General features: G+C 45.2%; 1 protein-coding gene across 3 annotated transcripts in view; it reads right to left on the bottom strand.

The window, feature by feature from the left end:
• Window positions 1-16943, bottom strand: part of KANSL1 (KAT8 regulatory NSL complex subunit 1) — a 443961-nt gene that overhangs the window by 201550 nt on the left and 225468 nt on the right. For 2 of the 3 annotated variants that reach the window (XM_030221966.1, XM_030221964.1), the window contains exons 4-7: window positions 16491-16613; window positions 15575-15687; window positions 14691-14904; window positions 14115-14280 (exon numbers count right to left, since the gene is read on the bottom strand). In XM_030221966.1, coding sequence (XP_030077826.1) covers window positions 14115-14280; window positions 14691-14904; window positions 15575-15687; window positions 16491-16613 — 616 coding nt within the window. The remainder of the gene's footprint in view (window positions 1-14114; window positions 14281-14690; window positions 14905-15574; window positions 15688-16490; window positions 16614-16943) is intronic. The other variant, XM_030221967.1, reaches the window with a different exon arrangement.

Below are 16943 nucleotides of genomic sequence, written 5' to 3'. Positions count from 1 at the left end.
AAGAATAACACCTCTTAGGGCTAGATGCACTAAGCTTTCAGAGCCAGCAACATGGGTTTTAAACTGGTTTTAGCCAGTTTAACGTGCAAGTAGTAAACAGGGACGTGCACAAAAGGGCGTTTTCCGATCACGGTAGCAGCTAACGAAAACAGAATGCAAATGATCCAAAGGCTATTATAATGAGATGCACTACTGTTTTCCGATCCCCTTACTGTGGAAAACCTAACGGAGGTCTGCACCTCTCGTTGGGGCTGCTGTGAGGGAATCGGAAGGAAAAAAAAAAAGTCCAAGCGCTCATCAGGGACGTCCTTCTGAAGTGCCTAACATGGACGTCCTTCACTCAAAAACAAAAAAGAACGTCCCTGACAAGCACTTGGACATTTTTTTCCACCCTGATTTTATCTTGCAATAATTACCTCTTTAATGCACCCTTCAGATGTTTAACCTAAAGCAACATCGGTCACTGACGATTCTCTTCTCACCATATTTGCCACCCCTCCTAACAAATGGCTAGAAATGTAAGGAGGGGTGGCAAAATTTTCTTCAGGTATATTAGTGAAAGGAGAATGACTAAAAAGGGAATTGTGAGACTAAAAGATACTGTGAACCGCTATGTGGATAATGATGAAGAAAAAGCAAATTTGCTAAATAGATACTTCTGTTCTGTTTTCACAGAAGAAAATCCTGGAGAAGGACCGCGATGGACTCCAAAAAGTACAAATGAGATTGAAGTGGATAGAGCACCGTTCACGGAAGAGAATGTGTATGAACAACTTGAAAAGCTAAAGGTGGACAAAGCCATGGGACCGGATGGAATCCACCCTAGGAATTGAGGGAGCTCAGAGAGGTTCTGGCGGGTCCTCTTAAAGATTTGTTTAATAAATCCTTGCTGACGGGAGAGGTTCCGAGGGATTGGAGATCGGCGGATGTGGTCCCTCTTCACAAAAGTGGTGATAGGGAAGAAGCTGGAAACTACACGCCGGTAAGCCTCACTTCGGTTATTGGAAAAGTAATGGAAGCGATGCTGAAGGAAAGGATAGTGAATTTCCTGGAAGCCAATAAGTTGCAAGATCCGAGACAACATGGATTTACCAAAGGGAAATCGTGCCAAACGAACCTCATTGAGTTCTTTGATTGGGTGACAGGAGAATTGAATCAGGGACGAGCTATGGACGTAATCTACTTAGATTTCAACAAAGCTTTTGACACGGTTCCCCACAGGAGGCTCTTAAATAAACTGGATGGGCTGAAGATAGGACCCGAAGTGGTGAACTGGATTAGGAACTGGTTGACGGACAGACGCCAGAGGGTGGTGGTGAATGGAATTCGCTCGGAGGAGCGAAAGGTAAGTAGTGGAGTGCCTCAAGGATCGGTGCTGGGGCCGATTCTGTTCAATATATTTGTGAGTGACATTGCCGAAGGGTTAGAAGGTAAAGTTTGCCTATTTGCGGATGATACTAAGATCTGTAACAGAGTGGACACCCCGGAGGGAGTGGAAAACATGAAAAAGGACCTACGGAAGCTAGAAGAATGGTCTAAGTTTTGGCAATTAAAATTCAATGCAAAGAAATGCAAAGTGATGCACTTAGGAAGTAGAAATCCACGGGAGACGTATGTGTTAGGCGGGGAGAGTCTGATAGGTACGGACGGAGAGAGGGATCTTGGGGTGATAGTATCTGAGGATTTGAAGGTGACGCAACAGTGTGACAAGGCGGTGGCCGTAGCTAGAAGGTTGTTAGGCTGTATAAAGAGAGGTGTGACCAGCAGAAGAAAGGGGGTGTTGATGCCCCTGTATAAGTCGTTGGTGAGGCCCCACCTGGAGTATTGTGTTCAGTTTTGGAGGCCGTATCTTGTTAAGGATGTAAAAAGAATTGAAGCGATGCAAAGAAAAGCTACGAGAATGGTATGGGATTTGCGTTACAAGACGTATGAGGAGAGACTTGCTGAACTAAACATGTATACTCTGGAGGAAAGGAGAAACAGGGGTGATATGATACAGACGTTCAAATATTTGAAAGGTATTAATCCGCAAACGAACCTTTTCCGGAGATGGGAAGGTGGCAGAACGAGAGGACATGAAATGAGATTGAAGGGGGGCAGACTCAAGAAAAATGTTAGGAAGTATTTTTTCACGGAGAGAGTAGTGGATGCTTGGAATGCCCTCCCGCGGGAGGTGGTGGAAATGAAAACGGTAACGGAATTCAAACATGCGTGGGATAAGCATAAAGGAATCCTTTGCCGAAGGAATGGATCCTCAGGAGCTTAGTCAAGATCGGGAGGCGGGGCTGGTGGTTGGGAGGCGGGGATAGGGCTGGGCAAACTTGTACGGTCTGTGCCAGAGCCGGTGGTGGGAAGCGGGACTGGTGGTTGGGAGGCGGGGATAGTGCTGGACAGACTTGTACGGTCTGTGCCAGAGCCGGTGGTTGGGAGGCAGGGCTGGTGGTGGGGAGGTGAGAATAGTGCTGGGCAGACTTATACGGTCTGTGCCAGAGCCGGTGGTTGGGAGGCGGGGATAGTGCGGGGCAGACTTAACAGTCTGTGCCCTGAAGAGCACAGGTATAAATCAAAGTAGGGTATACACAAAAAGCAGCAAATATGAGTTATCTTGTTGGGCAGACTGGATGGACCGTGCAGGTCTTTTTCTGCCGTCATCTACTATGTTACTATATTAACTAGCACAAAGAAAAGCATACTTAAGGGGAAGAGGCAAATTACTGTCATTCATTACAGCAACTGCAAAGTCTCTTTCCATGACAACTAGCAGAAATACCTTAATACCGGCAGGGCTATTCCAGAACCCCACTCTCTCCTGTTAATCGGGGAAAAGTATTCCTCTCAGCGAAGTCACAGGCTACCCCCTTTCATTGGCTCCGGCGACTTGATGCTAAGCTCACCGCCCTGGCTGTTTTACATGCGCCCCAGGCTCCAATCCACACAGGGCTAGTATTTAACATGCAGGAATTCAACCAATCGGCTAGGAAGAGGCTGGGCCACATAAGCTTCAGGTTGTAAATTATTGCCGTCTCTCCCCTCTCTTATCCGTGCTGCATAAAGTTGCCAGGCTGCTGCAGTTTTAACTCTCGTAGGTCTGAAGAAGGGGCGCTTTGCGGTCCATTTCTCGGGCCCTGCTTGTCAGAGACATCCTTTTTTTTGGGGGGGGGGGGGTTCAGTGAAGAATGTCCATAAAGGACGTCCTCGGCTGCTCATCATAGACGTCTTTTTTTTTTTTGGGGGGGGGGGGGGGGGGGGGTTTATAGTGAAGGACATCCATAAAGGACGTCCTTGGCATGCGAAGAGCAGCCAGTATAACGCTTGGCTGCTCTGCGCATGCTCGACCGGCTGACTGGCTTCCGAGGGAATAGAGAATGCAAGTGAGCTACAACGAGCAGCTCATTTGCATTCCATTTCCTTGATGCATGGCTGTTCCCTAACGATTCGCTATGGAATCAATAAGGGAAGGGCTCTTTCGAGGTTCTTAGTGCATCTACCCTAAGTGCAATCTTTCCTGGAAGCCAGTAAGACTCGAGAGACACCCTCCGAAAGACCAAAGAAAGCAAATTCTAGGCTCTCAACATCCAGGCCGTGAGTCAGAGATTGGAGGTTGGGAGATAGAAGCAACACCACGTTCTGTGTGATGAGGGTCGGAAAACACTCCAATCTCCACGGTTCTTCAGGGGACACTTCCAGAAGAGAGAAAGATATCTGCCACGACCAGTAAATCAAACGGAATCATGGTTCCGCAGTCTTCCTTGAGTTTTAACAAAGTTTTTCCCACTAGAGGTATCGGAGGGTAAGCATACAGAAGGCCTGTCCCCCAATGTAGAAGGAAGGCATCTGACACTAGTCTGTCATGGGCCTGAAGCCTGGAACAGAACTGAGGGACCTTGTGGTTGAAATGAATGGCAAAAAGATCCACTGAGGGGGTGCCCCACGCTCGGAAGATCTTGCGGGCTATGCCAATATTTAGAGATCACTTGTGTGGTTGCATTATCATGCTCAGCCTGTCGGCCAGGTTGTTGTTTATGTCTGCCAGATAAGTGGCTTGGAGAACATGCCATGTTAGCGAGCCAAATGTCACATCTGGACAGCTTCCTGACACAGAGGGAAAGATCCAGTGACCCCTTGCTTGTTGGTGTAATACATTGCAACCTGGTTGTCTGTTTGAATTAGAATAATTTGATGGGACAGAATCTCTGAAAGCTTTTACAGCGTTCCAGATCGCTCGGAGCTCCAGGAGATTGAAGATTCGTTTCCTGGATGGACCAAGCTTCTTGAGTATGAAGCCTACCTACATAAGCTCCCCATCCCAGGAGAGATGCATCCATAGTCAGCACCTTTTGCGGCTGAGGAATTTGGAATGGAAGTTCCAAGGTCAAATTGGACCGAATTGTCCACCATTGAAGAGAGCGTAGCAGCTCTGGGGACACCTGGATGACATCCTCTAGGTTGCCCATGGCTTGGTACTGAGAAGCTAGGGTCCACTAAGCAGAACTCATGTGAAGGCGTGTCATGGGTGTAACGTACACTATGGAAGCCATGTGGCCCAATAATCTCAACATCTACTGAGCTGTGACGCCCGAACTTTGGACACTAGGGAGACAAGATTGTCCGCCTGTATTTCCGGGAGGTAGGCTTGAACAGCCCTCGTATTGAGCAGGGCTCCTATGAACTCCAATTGTTGAATAGGATGGGCCTTGGGATGATAATGAACCCTAGTAGCTTCAGCACCCGAATAGTCATCCGTATGGACTCCCGAGAACCGTCCTCCGAGGTGCTCTTCACCAGCCAATCGTCAAGATAAGGGAACACGAACTCCCAGTCTGCGTAGCAACACCGCGACTACTGCTAGACACTTGGTAAAGACCCTAGGAGTGGGGAGCATCAGGGGCCTTGGGCACACGATGTTGACGAGAATGAGTGCGCTGGGGCTGAGTCCGAGCAGGCTGTCGGGCCGTATGAGTGTACTGACGCCTGGAGTAGTAATAGAGAGCCTCTGTGACTTGCTAAAATACCTCCTAGATGAGGAGGCAGGTGCAGAAGACGCCCGGCGGGAGAAAGAAGATATAGTATCGGCATGTTTCTTGATTTGGTCAGCGACCTCCTCAACCTTCTCTCCAAAAAGGTTATCCTCCTGACAAGGGGCATCCGCCAACATCTGATGAACAGAATGTTCCAGGTCAGAAACATGCAGCCATGAGAGTCTGAGCATTGCTATACCTTGGGCAGAGATCCTGGATGCCACGTCAAAAGTGCCTTATGCCCCTAGCCAAGAACTTGCGACACGACTTCTGCTGCTTGACCAACTGGCAAAACGACTCGGCCTCCCGGAGGGCGTGCATCGACCAAGTCTGACAGCTGCCACAACGAGTTCCGCAATTTTAAGGATCTTTAACATTTATTTTAAAGAAATTTTTAGCTTAGCGTATCAAGTTTTTTTTTCTTTTACAACTTTTATGTTGCATTGCTGTATGGGACAGCTTTATATCTAACTCTTGTATTGTTCGCTCACAGGATTTGCCTGCTTTTCTTCTTTGTGATAAGCACTGAACCTTTTAAGTAGTTGTGGAATATATGAACTAATGTAAAGTAATGGAGCTGCCACTGAAGTCCACTCCAGCCTATCTGAATCAGTCTTGTCATTTGAAGGACACAGACCGTAAAATTCTGCCCAGAACTGTCCTCACATTCCAGCTACTAAAGTTGCTGTTGAAGCTCTTTTCCAGTCCATCCTAAATAGGATTGCCAAATACAGGACACAGACCGTACAAGTCTGGCCGGCACCAGCCTTAATTCTTCACAGCCAGAGTTGTCATCCAAACGCCACTCAACACATCCACAAATGCAGCCATTTAAGTTTTGTTATTTTCATACCACCCATTTTCTAATTAGAGATACTCTGTGTTTATTTATTGCATTTGTATCCCACATTTTCCCACCTCTTTGCAGGCTCAATGTGGCTTACAATGTGTCGTTATTGGTAGAGAATGGATTAGGAGAAAAACAGTTAGTGTTGTATACAAAGTAGCTTAATCAAATTAGAACAAATAGGTGTAAGTATTAAACAGTACTTCATAAAGAATATCGTAAGCGAGAGTTAGATAAGCAAATATAAGCAATAAGAGTGCAGATAGTAGATAAGGTGGTGAGATAATACATTTATAGTTGCTGATCTAGTTGATATGCCTTGTTGAAGAGGTGGGTCTTCAGGGATTTGCGAAAGTTAGTTGGTTCGTAAGTAGTTTTTATGTTGCGGGGCAGTGCGTTCCATAACTCTCACCGACCTTATTCAACTTAATGATGATACCCATTGGCCAAACTACTATCAAATCAAAACCTTAACCTGTACATATACGCAGACAATGTAACGATCTACATCCCATTTAAACAAGACTTAAAGGAAATTTCCAATGATATCAACCAAAGCCTACAGATCATGCACACATGGGCGGACGCTTTTCAGCTGCAACTCAATGCAGAAAAAACCCAATGCCTAATACTCACCTCGCAACATAACACGAACAAATTCAACACCATTAACACACCAAAACTGAATCTTCCAATTTCGGACACACTAAAAATTCTTGGAGTTACCACTGACCGACACCTAACACTTGAGAGCCACGCGAAAAACACAACCAAGAAGATGTTCCATTCAATGTGGAAATTAAAAAGAATAAAACCTTTCTTCCCAAGGGCCGTCTTCCGCAACCTGGTACAATCAATGGTACTCAGCCATCTAGATTACTGCAATGCACTCTACGCTGGCTGTAAAGAGCAAATAATCAACAAACTTCAAACAGTTCAGAACACTGCAGCTAGACTCATATTCAGTAAAGCAAAATATGAAAGTGCTAAACGCCTGAGAGAAAAACTACACTGGCTCCCACTCAAAGAATGGATCACATTCAAGGTATGTACCCTAGTTTTATTTTATTTATTTTGTTACATTTGTACCCCGCGCTTTCCCACTCATAGCAGGCTCAATGCGGCTTACATGGGGCAATGGAGGGTTAAGTGACTTGCCCAGAGTCACAAGGAGCTGCCTTTGCCTGAAGTGGGAATTGAACTCAGTTCCTCAGTTCCCCAGGACCAAAGTCCACCACCGTAACCACTAGGCCACTCCTCCACTCCGGAGGAGTCACGCGTCAACCTTCTCCTACCTGAACACACAATTCTGGAACGCGCTGTCGCACAACTTAAAAACGATCTATGAACAAACTAACTTCCGCAAACTATTGAAGACGCATCTCTTCAACAAGGCATACCACAAAGATCAACAAATATGAACTCCTAAACGTACATCCAGAATTGCCTTAGAACATTTGCTTGTTAAACTATCCTCATGTTCTTAAGTTAGCACGTTACTCTAGATCCTCTGTAATACTAAATGTATACTTTCTTTCATCTTTCCACTATTCATGATGTATTGTAAGCCACATTGAGCCTGCAAAGAGGTGGGATAATGTGGGATACAAATGCAATAAATAAATGAATAAAAATAACTGTGTACTTATGTAAGAAAAGTTTGATGCGTGCGTTAGTTTGTATTTAGGCCTTTACAACTGGGGAAGTGAAGATTAAGGAATGTGCGGGATGTCCTTTTAGCGTTCCTGGGTGGTAGGTCTACCAGGTTTAACATGTAGGCTGGGGCATCTCCATGAATGATTTTATGAACTAAAGAGCATTCCTTGAACGCGATGCGTTCTTTAAGTGCAAGCCAGTGTAATTTTTCCCTTAGGGGTTTAGCACTTTCATATCTTGTTTTTCCGAATACAAGTCTTGCTGCGGTGTTCTGGGTGGTTTGAAGTTTCTTGATTTGTTCTTTACACCCGGCATTGAGTGCATTGCAATAATCTAAGTGACTAAGCACTGTAGACTGGACCAGGTTGCAAAAGATGGTTCTTGGGAAGAAAGGTCGTACTCTTTTTAGTTTCCACATTGAGTAGAACATCTTCTTCATTGTATTTTTCGTATGCGTTTCGAGAGTAAAATGTCGGTCGATGGTGACTCCAAGAATTTTCAGGGTGTTCGGGAAGGGATAATTTTGGAGTGTTTATGGTAGTGAAATTGTTCGTATTATGTTGCGAGGTAAGAATGAGACATTGCGTTTTTTCTGCGTTAAGTTTCAGCTGAAATGCATCTGCACAAGAGTGCATGATATGGAAGCCTTGGTTGATATCATTGGAAATTTCCATTAAGTCATGTTTAAACGGGATGTAAATCGTTACGTCATCTGCGTATATGTATGGATTTAGGTTTTGGTTGGATAGTAGTTGAGCCAATGGTGTCATCATTAAGTTGAAGAGAGTTGGCAAGAGGGGGGATTCCTTGGGGAACCCCACATTCAGGTGTCCATGTGTTTGAGGTGGTCGAATTAGATATTACTTGGTAAGATCGTGTGGTTAGGAAGCCTTTAAACCACTTGAGGACGTTGCCTCTAATTCCGAAGTATTCAAGGATGTGTAATAATATTCCATGATCGACCATATCGAAGGCACTGGAATATCGAATTGTAGAAGTATGTTATAACAGATTGTGATTGTTTGAATTTAGTCATGAGTGACTAGTACTGTTTCGGTGCTGTGGTTAGAACGGAATCCTGATTGGGAATTGTGCACCCAAAGTAGTCGGTAAGTTGGTTGGTCACCATGCCTTCCGTTAATTTGGTTATTAGAGGGATGGATGCTACTGGGCGGTAGTTGGTTAAATCGGTTGTGCTTTTCTTTGCATCTTTGGGTATAGGGGTGAGTAAAATGTTTCCTTTGTCCTTTGGGAACAGTCCGTTTTGTAGCATGTAGTTCAGGTGCTCCGTTAGGTCTGCTAGGAATTGTTGAGGGGCAGTCTTTATTAGGTTGTTGGGGCATATGTCTAATTTGCAGTGAGACTTGGCAAATCTTTTGAGCTTTTGGGAGATGATGTCCTCCGATAGCGTCTCAAAGTTGGTCCAGGTTCTATCCACTGGGTAGTCACCAGGATTTGGGTCTAGAAAATCGAGGAGTTTTATGTATTTGGTGGTATTGACAGGTATCATGAGACGTAATTTTGTGATTTTCTCACTGAAGTATTTCGCGAGGCTGTCTGCTGTTGGTATGTCTGTGCTATTAGAAGTTACTGGTGTAGTATCTAGTAATTTGTTCACTAGTTGCAAGAGTTTGTGTGTGTCTTTGTAGTCTGGTCCGATTTTTGTTTTGTAATATAATCTTTTAGTTTGTCTTATGGCGTATTTATATTTTCTTTGTAATTGCTTCCAAGCGGTGAGTGTGGTGTCATCTTTCTTTTTACTCCATGCTCGTTCTGACCTTCTAACTTGTGTTTTTAGTTTTTTCAGTTCTTCGCTGAACCATGGTATTGAGTTCTTTCTGTGTGAGGTTCTGGTTTGAAGTGCTGCTATGTTGTCTAATATGTTTCTGCATCTATCATCCCAATTTTGGAGAAATTGGTATGTATCTGTCTTTATAGACCATCCATTGTCGTAGAACTGTTGCCAGAATGTTACTGGATCTATTTTTCCTCTCGTGGAATAGGTTGTTAATTCTTGTTTATGGATTGATTCTTTTATTCTCCATAGGAGGAAGAAATTTGCTGTATAGTGGTCGGACCATGGTATAGGTGTCCATTTTATATCTGTTGGTGTCAGAGTTAGGTCGGGGGCAAATTTATGTGTGATGATATCTAGTGCATGTCCTTTAGTGTGGGTTTGCTGCGTATTTGGTCTATGAAGATCCCATAGTTGGAGGAATTCTTCGCATTCCTGGGTGTTAGATGAGGTAGGATCTTCGAGGTGTAAGTTGATGTCTCCTATTATAAGTAGGTTAGAGGAAGAGACATGTGTTCGATATGAAGTCCATAAAGTGTGTTTGGCATTCCTGCAGCCAGTTGCCTGGCGGTCTGTAGAATAGTACTGCGCTAAGGTGTTCCTGCAGGTTAGGGTGGTTAATTCTGAGGCAATTTCGAGTTGGGGCACAATGGACTCAGCTGTGGTTGTGATGGTGAACTGAGATCTGTAGATTATGGCTATTCCTCCTCCTCTTTTTCCATTCCTTGTCCAGTGGGTGATCTTGTAGCCTGGGGGGCATAGATCTAAGATTATGGGATCTTTAAGGTCGTGAATCCAGGTTTCAGTGATGAATAAGAGATCAAGTTTATCTTGTTCATCCCACGCCTTTCTGAATTCCATCACCGTTTTTGTCTCTACCACCTCCTTCAGGAGGGCATTCCAGGCAACCGCATCCTCCATGAAAAAAAAAATTTCCTGACATTACTCTTAAGTCTACCACCCTGCAACCTAAATTCATGGCCTCTAGATTTACCAATTCTCTTTCTATGGAAAAGATTTGTTTCTATATTATACCTTTCAAGTACTTAAATGTCTGTATCATATCTCCCTTGTTCCTTCTTTCCTCTAAGGTATACATATTCAGGGTCTTCCAGTCTCTTCTCATATGTCTTGTGGTGTAAGCCCTGTATCATTTTTGTAGCCTTCCTCTGGACCACTTCAATTCTAAGTTTAGTGGTCTGGTTGGGGCAGTCTGCCACTGAATATCTTGACAGCCATTTTGATTAGAGCATTAAGTGCTTTTAAGGTAGGCCTGGGGAAGGGCCCAGGGGTGGTGGGAGGATAACACTTTTGGTTGGGGGGGGGGGGGGGGGGGGAGGGATCAGCTTCTAAGCTGGCTTCTGTCTGGTCTTTCTAAGTTAGCTCTGTCTCTGTGTGCTGGCTGCTTCCAGCATGGCTCTGATTACTCCACTATACTGCACCTGTGTGTGTTAAGCCTCTCTGTGCTTCAGTATGCTTTCTGCCTGTGTCTTGGTTTGTGTTCCTCTTGCCCTCTGGTGGCTGCATTGGATTGCCTGTGTGCTGCTTCCCGTTCCAGACTTCAGCCCAGTCCAGGTCTTCCGGCCTGCCAGACTTGCTTGTCTTGTTTGAGCCTGCACAGCACCTGTAGCTGCCTTGTGATTGCTGCAGCTGAATCTCAGCTGCTGCTGGGCTTATTAGCCTTTTGGAAGCTTTCTGCCTTTGCATCGCCTAAGGCCCTGGTTTGTTGGTGCTTGTTGCACTTCTGCCTAGTCCAGTTTATAGTCTGTATTCTTGCCTGATTCTAGTTTAGTCTTTGTGTAGCTTCTTGTACTGTATTGCTTGTTTCTTGTTGTGTGTCTTTGTCTAGTTCTTGGTTGCCTGTGTTTCTTGTTGAGTGGCTGCCTGACAGCTTTCAGTTCTGTCTCTTGTCTGAGTCCTAGTCTAGTATTCTGCCTAGCCTCCCTGTGTGTTCTAGTCCCTGTGTGTATCCTGCTGGGATCCAGTTCCGGCCCTGTCCGGCAAGTCCTGCCAGCCACCTGCACCCAGGGGCTCAACTCCTGGGGAAGGGTGGCCAGGTGAAGGTGAAGTCTAGCCGTCCCTGTCAGAGTTCTGTCATATCCCTGTGTGGGGTGGTTTTGCCTGCCACTGCCACTCCTCTGCAGTGGCCCAAGGGCTCACGATCCTAGTTCCTGCTTTGGAAAACGAGACATTGATGTTCCTGCCAGTGGAATGACAGAGGTGCCTCAGCTTTTACTGTTCTGATGTTACTGATGTGTTCCCTGCTTCGAGTCTTAATCTTGCGAGTCGTGTGCTCAATATAGAACAATTTACATGGACACCATATATAGTAGACCACCCCCATAGTATTGCAGTCAGTATCGCTGGCGAGTGGTGGCTCGCTGAGTGATGTATTAACTCAAAAAGAACAACATTTAATCTTTACCTGGGACATTATCCAGCCCAGAGGCTTGAACAGAAATATAGAGTGGTTGTGATTTAAAGTGGGTGGTTTGGTGTAACTAATGATGCTGCAGGTCTGGATATTGATATTGTTTACTTCTGACAAGGGGCGGTTGTGACAGCATTTGGGAAGGGGAAGTTTAACCAATAGCGTTGCTGGATTTGACGTTGCTGTATATTTAAGGAGTGCTAGGGTAGTAATGAAACACGCTCTGCGATTAGGAAGGGTGGAGCCCTGTGGAAACCCATCCGGGGTTTGTGACTGCATGTCAGATGTATCGTGCTGAACTGCTAAGTGTTCCAGTGGACAGAATGGCCGTAAATCAATAGGCATTCTTGTCTTCTTTTTTCTTTGCTCGTGCTAGTGTTATAGTTCATAGAAAATAGTGGTTAAACTGCTACTGCTAGGTGTCCCCCTCTTCGCTGGGACACCTAGCAGTTCAGCACGATAAATCTGACACGCAGGAGCTAAGTACCACTGTTATTATTGTTATAACAACAGTAGCACTGATCAGATAACAGACAGTGCCTTTACGGTTTTGGCTCCATTTATTGGTAGGAAGGGAGGGCTGTGCGATGATGGTGGTTCCCAGTGGCATGTTATAAGCTGTTTTATGGCTGAGTTTCATGCGTGGCATTCTGAGCACAATCATACACTATTGTACACTACTTTAGCACACATCTCTCTATATATAAAAGGCAAGCCCAACGTTCTGAAGCCTCCACGGAAGTTGAGGCGCCCGAGATATCCGGTGTGCACCGGAGTGTCTGCACCGCCCTCGCGTCAAAATGTCATGACGTCGAGGGCGGAGCTATGACACTCAACGAGGGCCAAAACGGAAACGCCACAGCGAACAAGGCGAGTAGCTCCGAGGGACGGAGGGAGGGGGCCCCTTGCTAGCGCCCATTTCATTCCGCTCAGAAACGGGCATTTTTTCCTAGTTAGTTAATATAAGCAAATATTGTAGGTTTCTAGTATTTCGTTTAGTTAAAATTTAATGCCAAGAGTAGTAGAGTGATGCACTTGGGGTGCAAAAGCCCAAAAGAGAGATAACAGACAGAAGGGGAGAGATTAGTAAGCTCGACTCAGGAAAGAGGCCTTGGGATTTTGGTGTCTGAGGATCTAAAGGTGAAGAAACAATGTGAAAAGGTGACGGCCGTGGCCAGAAGGATGCTAGGCTGCATAAAGAGGGGTATAACCAGCAGAAGAAAGGAGGTGTTGATGCCCTTCTACAAGTCATTGCAGAGGCCCCGCTTGGAGTATTGTTTTGGAGGTCGTATCTTGCTAAAGATGTAAAAAGACTGGAAGCGGTGCAAAGAAAAGCTACAAAAATGGTATGGGATTTGCGTTGCAAACCGTCCAAGGAAAGACTTGCCGACTTGAACATGTGTACCTTGGAGGAAAGGAGAAACAGGGGTGACGATACAGACATTCAAATATTTGAAAGGTATTAATCTGCAAACAAACCTTTTCCGGAGACAGGAAAGCGGAAGAACTAGAGGACATGAATTGAGGTTGAAGGAGGGCAGATTTAGGAATAATGTCGGGAAGTATTTTTTCCCAGAGAGGGTGGACGATACATGGAATGCTTTCCCGCAGGAGGTGGAGGAGAAGAAAACAGTAATGGAATTCAAACATGCGTGGGATAAACACAAAGGAATCCCATTTAGAAGGAATGGATCCACAGAATCTTAGCAGAGATTGAGTGGCAACGCCGGTAATTAGGAAGCGAAACCAGTGCTGGGAAGACTTCAACGGTCTACACCCTGATCGCGACTGAATAGATATGGATGGACTTGTAAATTTTAAGGGCTTCGACATTAGCTTCAGAACTTTTAGTAGATGAGTGTTGGGTAGACTTCTATGGACTGTTCCCTGAGAATGGAAAGGACAAATCAAATTTGGGTATACATATAAAGTATCACATACCATGTGATACGAGTTTATCTTGTTGGGATGGACCATACAGGTCTTTATCTGCTGTCATTAACTATGTTACTGTCATTTGTTTCATTTACTATTTTAGAGAAATACTGGAGAACTTCAGGATGCATCAGTCCTTATACAAGTGGTGTTACTGGAATAATTCAGCATCTCTACCTCCATCTGTTGGTTAAGGGGACGCAACCTGCTCATCTCCCTCCATCTGCTGGTTAAGGGGACTCAATTTGCTTGTCTGGACTGATCTAGCAAGTATAAAAAGGAAACCCTGGTTGATAAGGCACCAAAATCCTTAAAGAACCTCTAACACAAACAACAGGCTCCACAGGCAGACTGACGAGTACAAGGCTGACCTCAAACAGCAGACGCCACAGGTGGTTGACAAAACTGGCTGATACCATAAGAATTCCTTACCATCGGGAAATGAAAGGACAGGGTGGATACAGGTATCTAACTGTGACATGCGTTCCAAGAGGGGGGCATCATACTGGAATCCTGTTGATGGAGAGCTCAGATTCCCACAGAGTGCGCAAGCAGGGTTAAGATCACAGCTCCCCCGTGCTGTGCTGCTCCGATGCACCTAGAATAGACAAAATAAAAGGAGTAAGCTCCCGGACACTGGTGATATACAGTCTAGTTCTTTCCATAGGCATACCCTCTACTGGCGGTGAGCTTTGCTATAACAGCTTGCCAGCTACCTCACCTAGCTTGTGAGAGCAATAGGAAGTATGATAGAGATATGATGAGAATGGACAAGAATAAATAGGAAAAGAGATAAAAACATGGATGGGCATAAGTAGATAGATAGAGATATATATAGAGAGACCGAGACCTTACCTGGGAAGGGCCATACAAGCTCACTCAGACAAGTAGGGAAGGGGGGGGGGGGGGGGGGGGGGAAGAGAGACTGACACCAAAGCTGGAGCTGGCAGGGTAAGAGGACTGTTTCATGCACAGGCTAGAAGGGAAGGGAAGGGAAGGATACACAACCTTCAACTGAGAGAGGTGGCTCCACACCTTTTTGGACAACGGGAATATGACACCTGGTCGCACTAGCCGGCGTTTCTTGCAGCTCAGGACAGGGCGAGTACGGGCAGATACATGGGTACCATCTGATGATGGGAGCAGATTCAGCCGTTGCTTTTTCAGGGTCAAACCCTCGGTGTCATCTCCTGGGGGGCGGTCAGTCAATCCTGGTGGAAGACTAGAGGGAGAGAGGGAGGGAACATGAGCACTAGAAAGACTCTCCTACCCACCATAAATATTGCTGCCATTGACTCTACAGCACCCTACCATCGACCTACCCTATCCAACGGGGATTTCCACCTCTTTCCATTTCCCAGAAATGGAGAGCAACATAGGACAGGGAGAGCCAATGCTCCTTCAGACCACAGTTTTATTTTATTTAGCAGAATACTGAAGGCTGGAGAGGCTACTTGAAAGGTCACAGGAAACAAGAAGGCAAGCAATCTGCGAGTCAGAATCGGACACACTTAATGGAGAATAAAAGATATTTCACTGGAGAATCAAATATAAAACCAAGCTTGATTATATAATTGACACTCCAATAAAATATTTTTTTGTCCTCTATTAACTGTGTCTGCTTCTACAACTTACATCCTTTGGAGGCTACTTGAACGAATCTTTTCAGCTCATAGCTCTTTTTAATCTCAACCCTTGGTTTTACATTTGATCTGTATGTTTTGAGCTACCCTTCACTAGAAAATCATTCTGAAATCGGCCTGGAATTTCAGGCTAGTAGAAGACAGAAGTTTACATTTTCTTCTGGTATTTACAAATTGTAGAAAACTGTCAGAAACCAGATGAAATTCGGCATGGCTAAGTGCTGCCACTGCAACTTTGCCATTACTCACCTGTTGATGACACCGTTGACAGGTCTAGGAGCACTGCAAACTTTGGAAGTAGAGGATTCAGCAAGAATGCCAGCCTCTGCCGGCCTTTCTGAAGAGTGGCAACCAGAGGAGACCTATGACGGAAGGAAAGAATATGAACTGATCTCTACAGCTCACTCAGCACCAAGACAAGTACCCTAAAGCATGGAATATTTGCCTGAAGACTCCCCTGTATGCCCGGAAGTAAAGGAGAAGGTAAGACACTTTAAGCTGTGCTTAAACTGGTATAACTATAAATAGATCTACATCACATGAGTACATAACTAGTAGATGGTGTCCTATATACGACTGCACATCCAAAATTGCATCCAGCGATTAACCCACCAAACGTGTGTCTGGCAGATAAATCACTGGATGCAATTTTGGATGTGCAGCCACATCTGCGGACATTATAGGACACCATCCATTAGTTGTGTACTCATGTGATGTAGATCAGTTTTGTTGTCTAGACCTCTTGTCTATGCTCACGTTTACAAACTCCTGACGCAGGTCCTGTCATCGAAATACAGCTCGTGTCAAGTCAGTTCGAAGAATTGCTAATTAAAGAAATCCTGCCTTTCTCGTCTACTCCACTGTTTTCACTTTGCTTGTGTGCCTTGTGCAGTGTGTTTTCTATGTTAACTATAAAATTCACTGCTGCTGTGACCTCAGCATGCAAGTTCTCAGCTCCTACAGCCTGCAACTAGTTAATTCTGCAAAAGGATAGGTGAGATCAGTTCAACATTTGGCCAATGGCAAGGGAAGACAAAACCTGTGTGTCCAATCATCTCACCAGCAGCCCACCACAGCTTCGGAAAGAGAAGGATCTTGGACAAAAGGCAACCCAGACATTTGGACTGGCCAGTGATTTCATTGTGGACAAAGAAAAGGCTCTTACCGCTCTGTCCACTGCCGCAGGAAGTGGAAGCAAATTCTCCACTTTGCCATCAGTGCTCAAAGGTCGGGACGGTTCATCTACTAGGGAGTCTGTGAGAGGGACATCTCCAAGAACAAGCAAACCCTGCAAGATGGAGACAGAAGTCACAGAGGTTATCAGCATTAAAAAGACAAGTTCTGGCTACTATATATCACTCAACCTGCTCCCAACCCTACCCCCTAGAAGTCAGCTAAGAAGTAAATTAAAGAACAGGCATCAACAACAGGGAACACCCTCCCCACCTACCAAAATGAAATCCTCTACTTAAAAACCCAGCCATTACAAGTTCAAAATCTTCCCATGGCATCAAAAGCTTGGGGTCCACCTGCTGGATCTTCAATGTTCATGATATCAGAAGTCTCAATGTGGTACAATAAGCAGTAGCCCCACTGCCTGAGTTTCTTTGAAAGGGGT

This window comes from Microcaecilia unicolor, chromosome 12 (assembly GCF_901765095.1).
Source record: "Microcaecilia unicolor chromosome 12, aMicUni1.1, whole genome shotgun sequence".
Classification (NCBI taxonomy): domain Eukaryota; kingdom Metazoa; phylum Chordata; class Amphibia; order Gymnophiona; family Siphonopidae; genus Microcaecilia; species Microcaecilia unicolor.
Note: the sequence above shows the minus strand (reverse complement) of the source record. Positions and strands in the feature narration are given on the sequence as shown.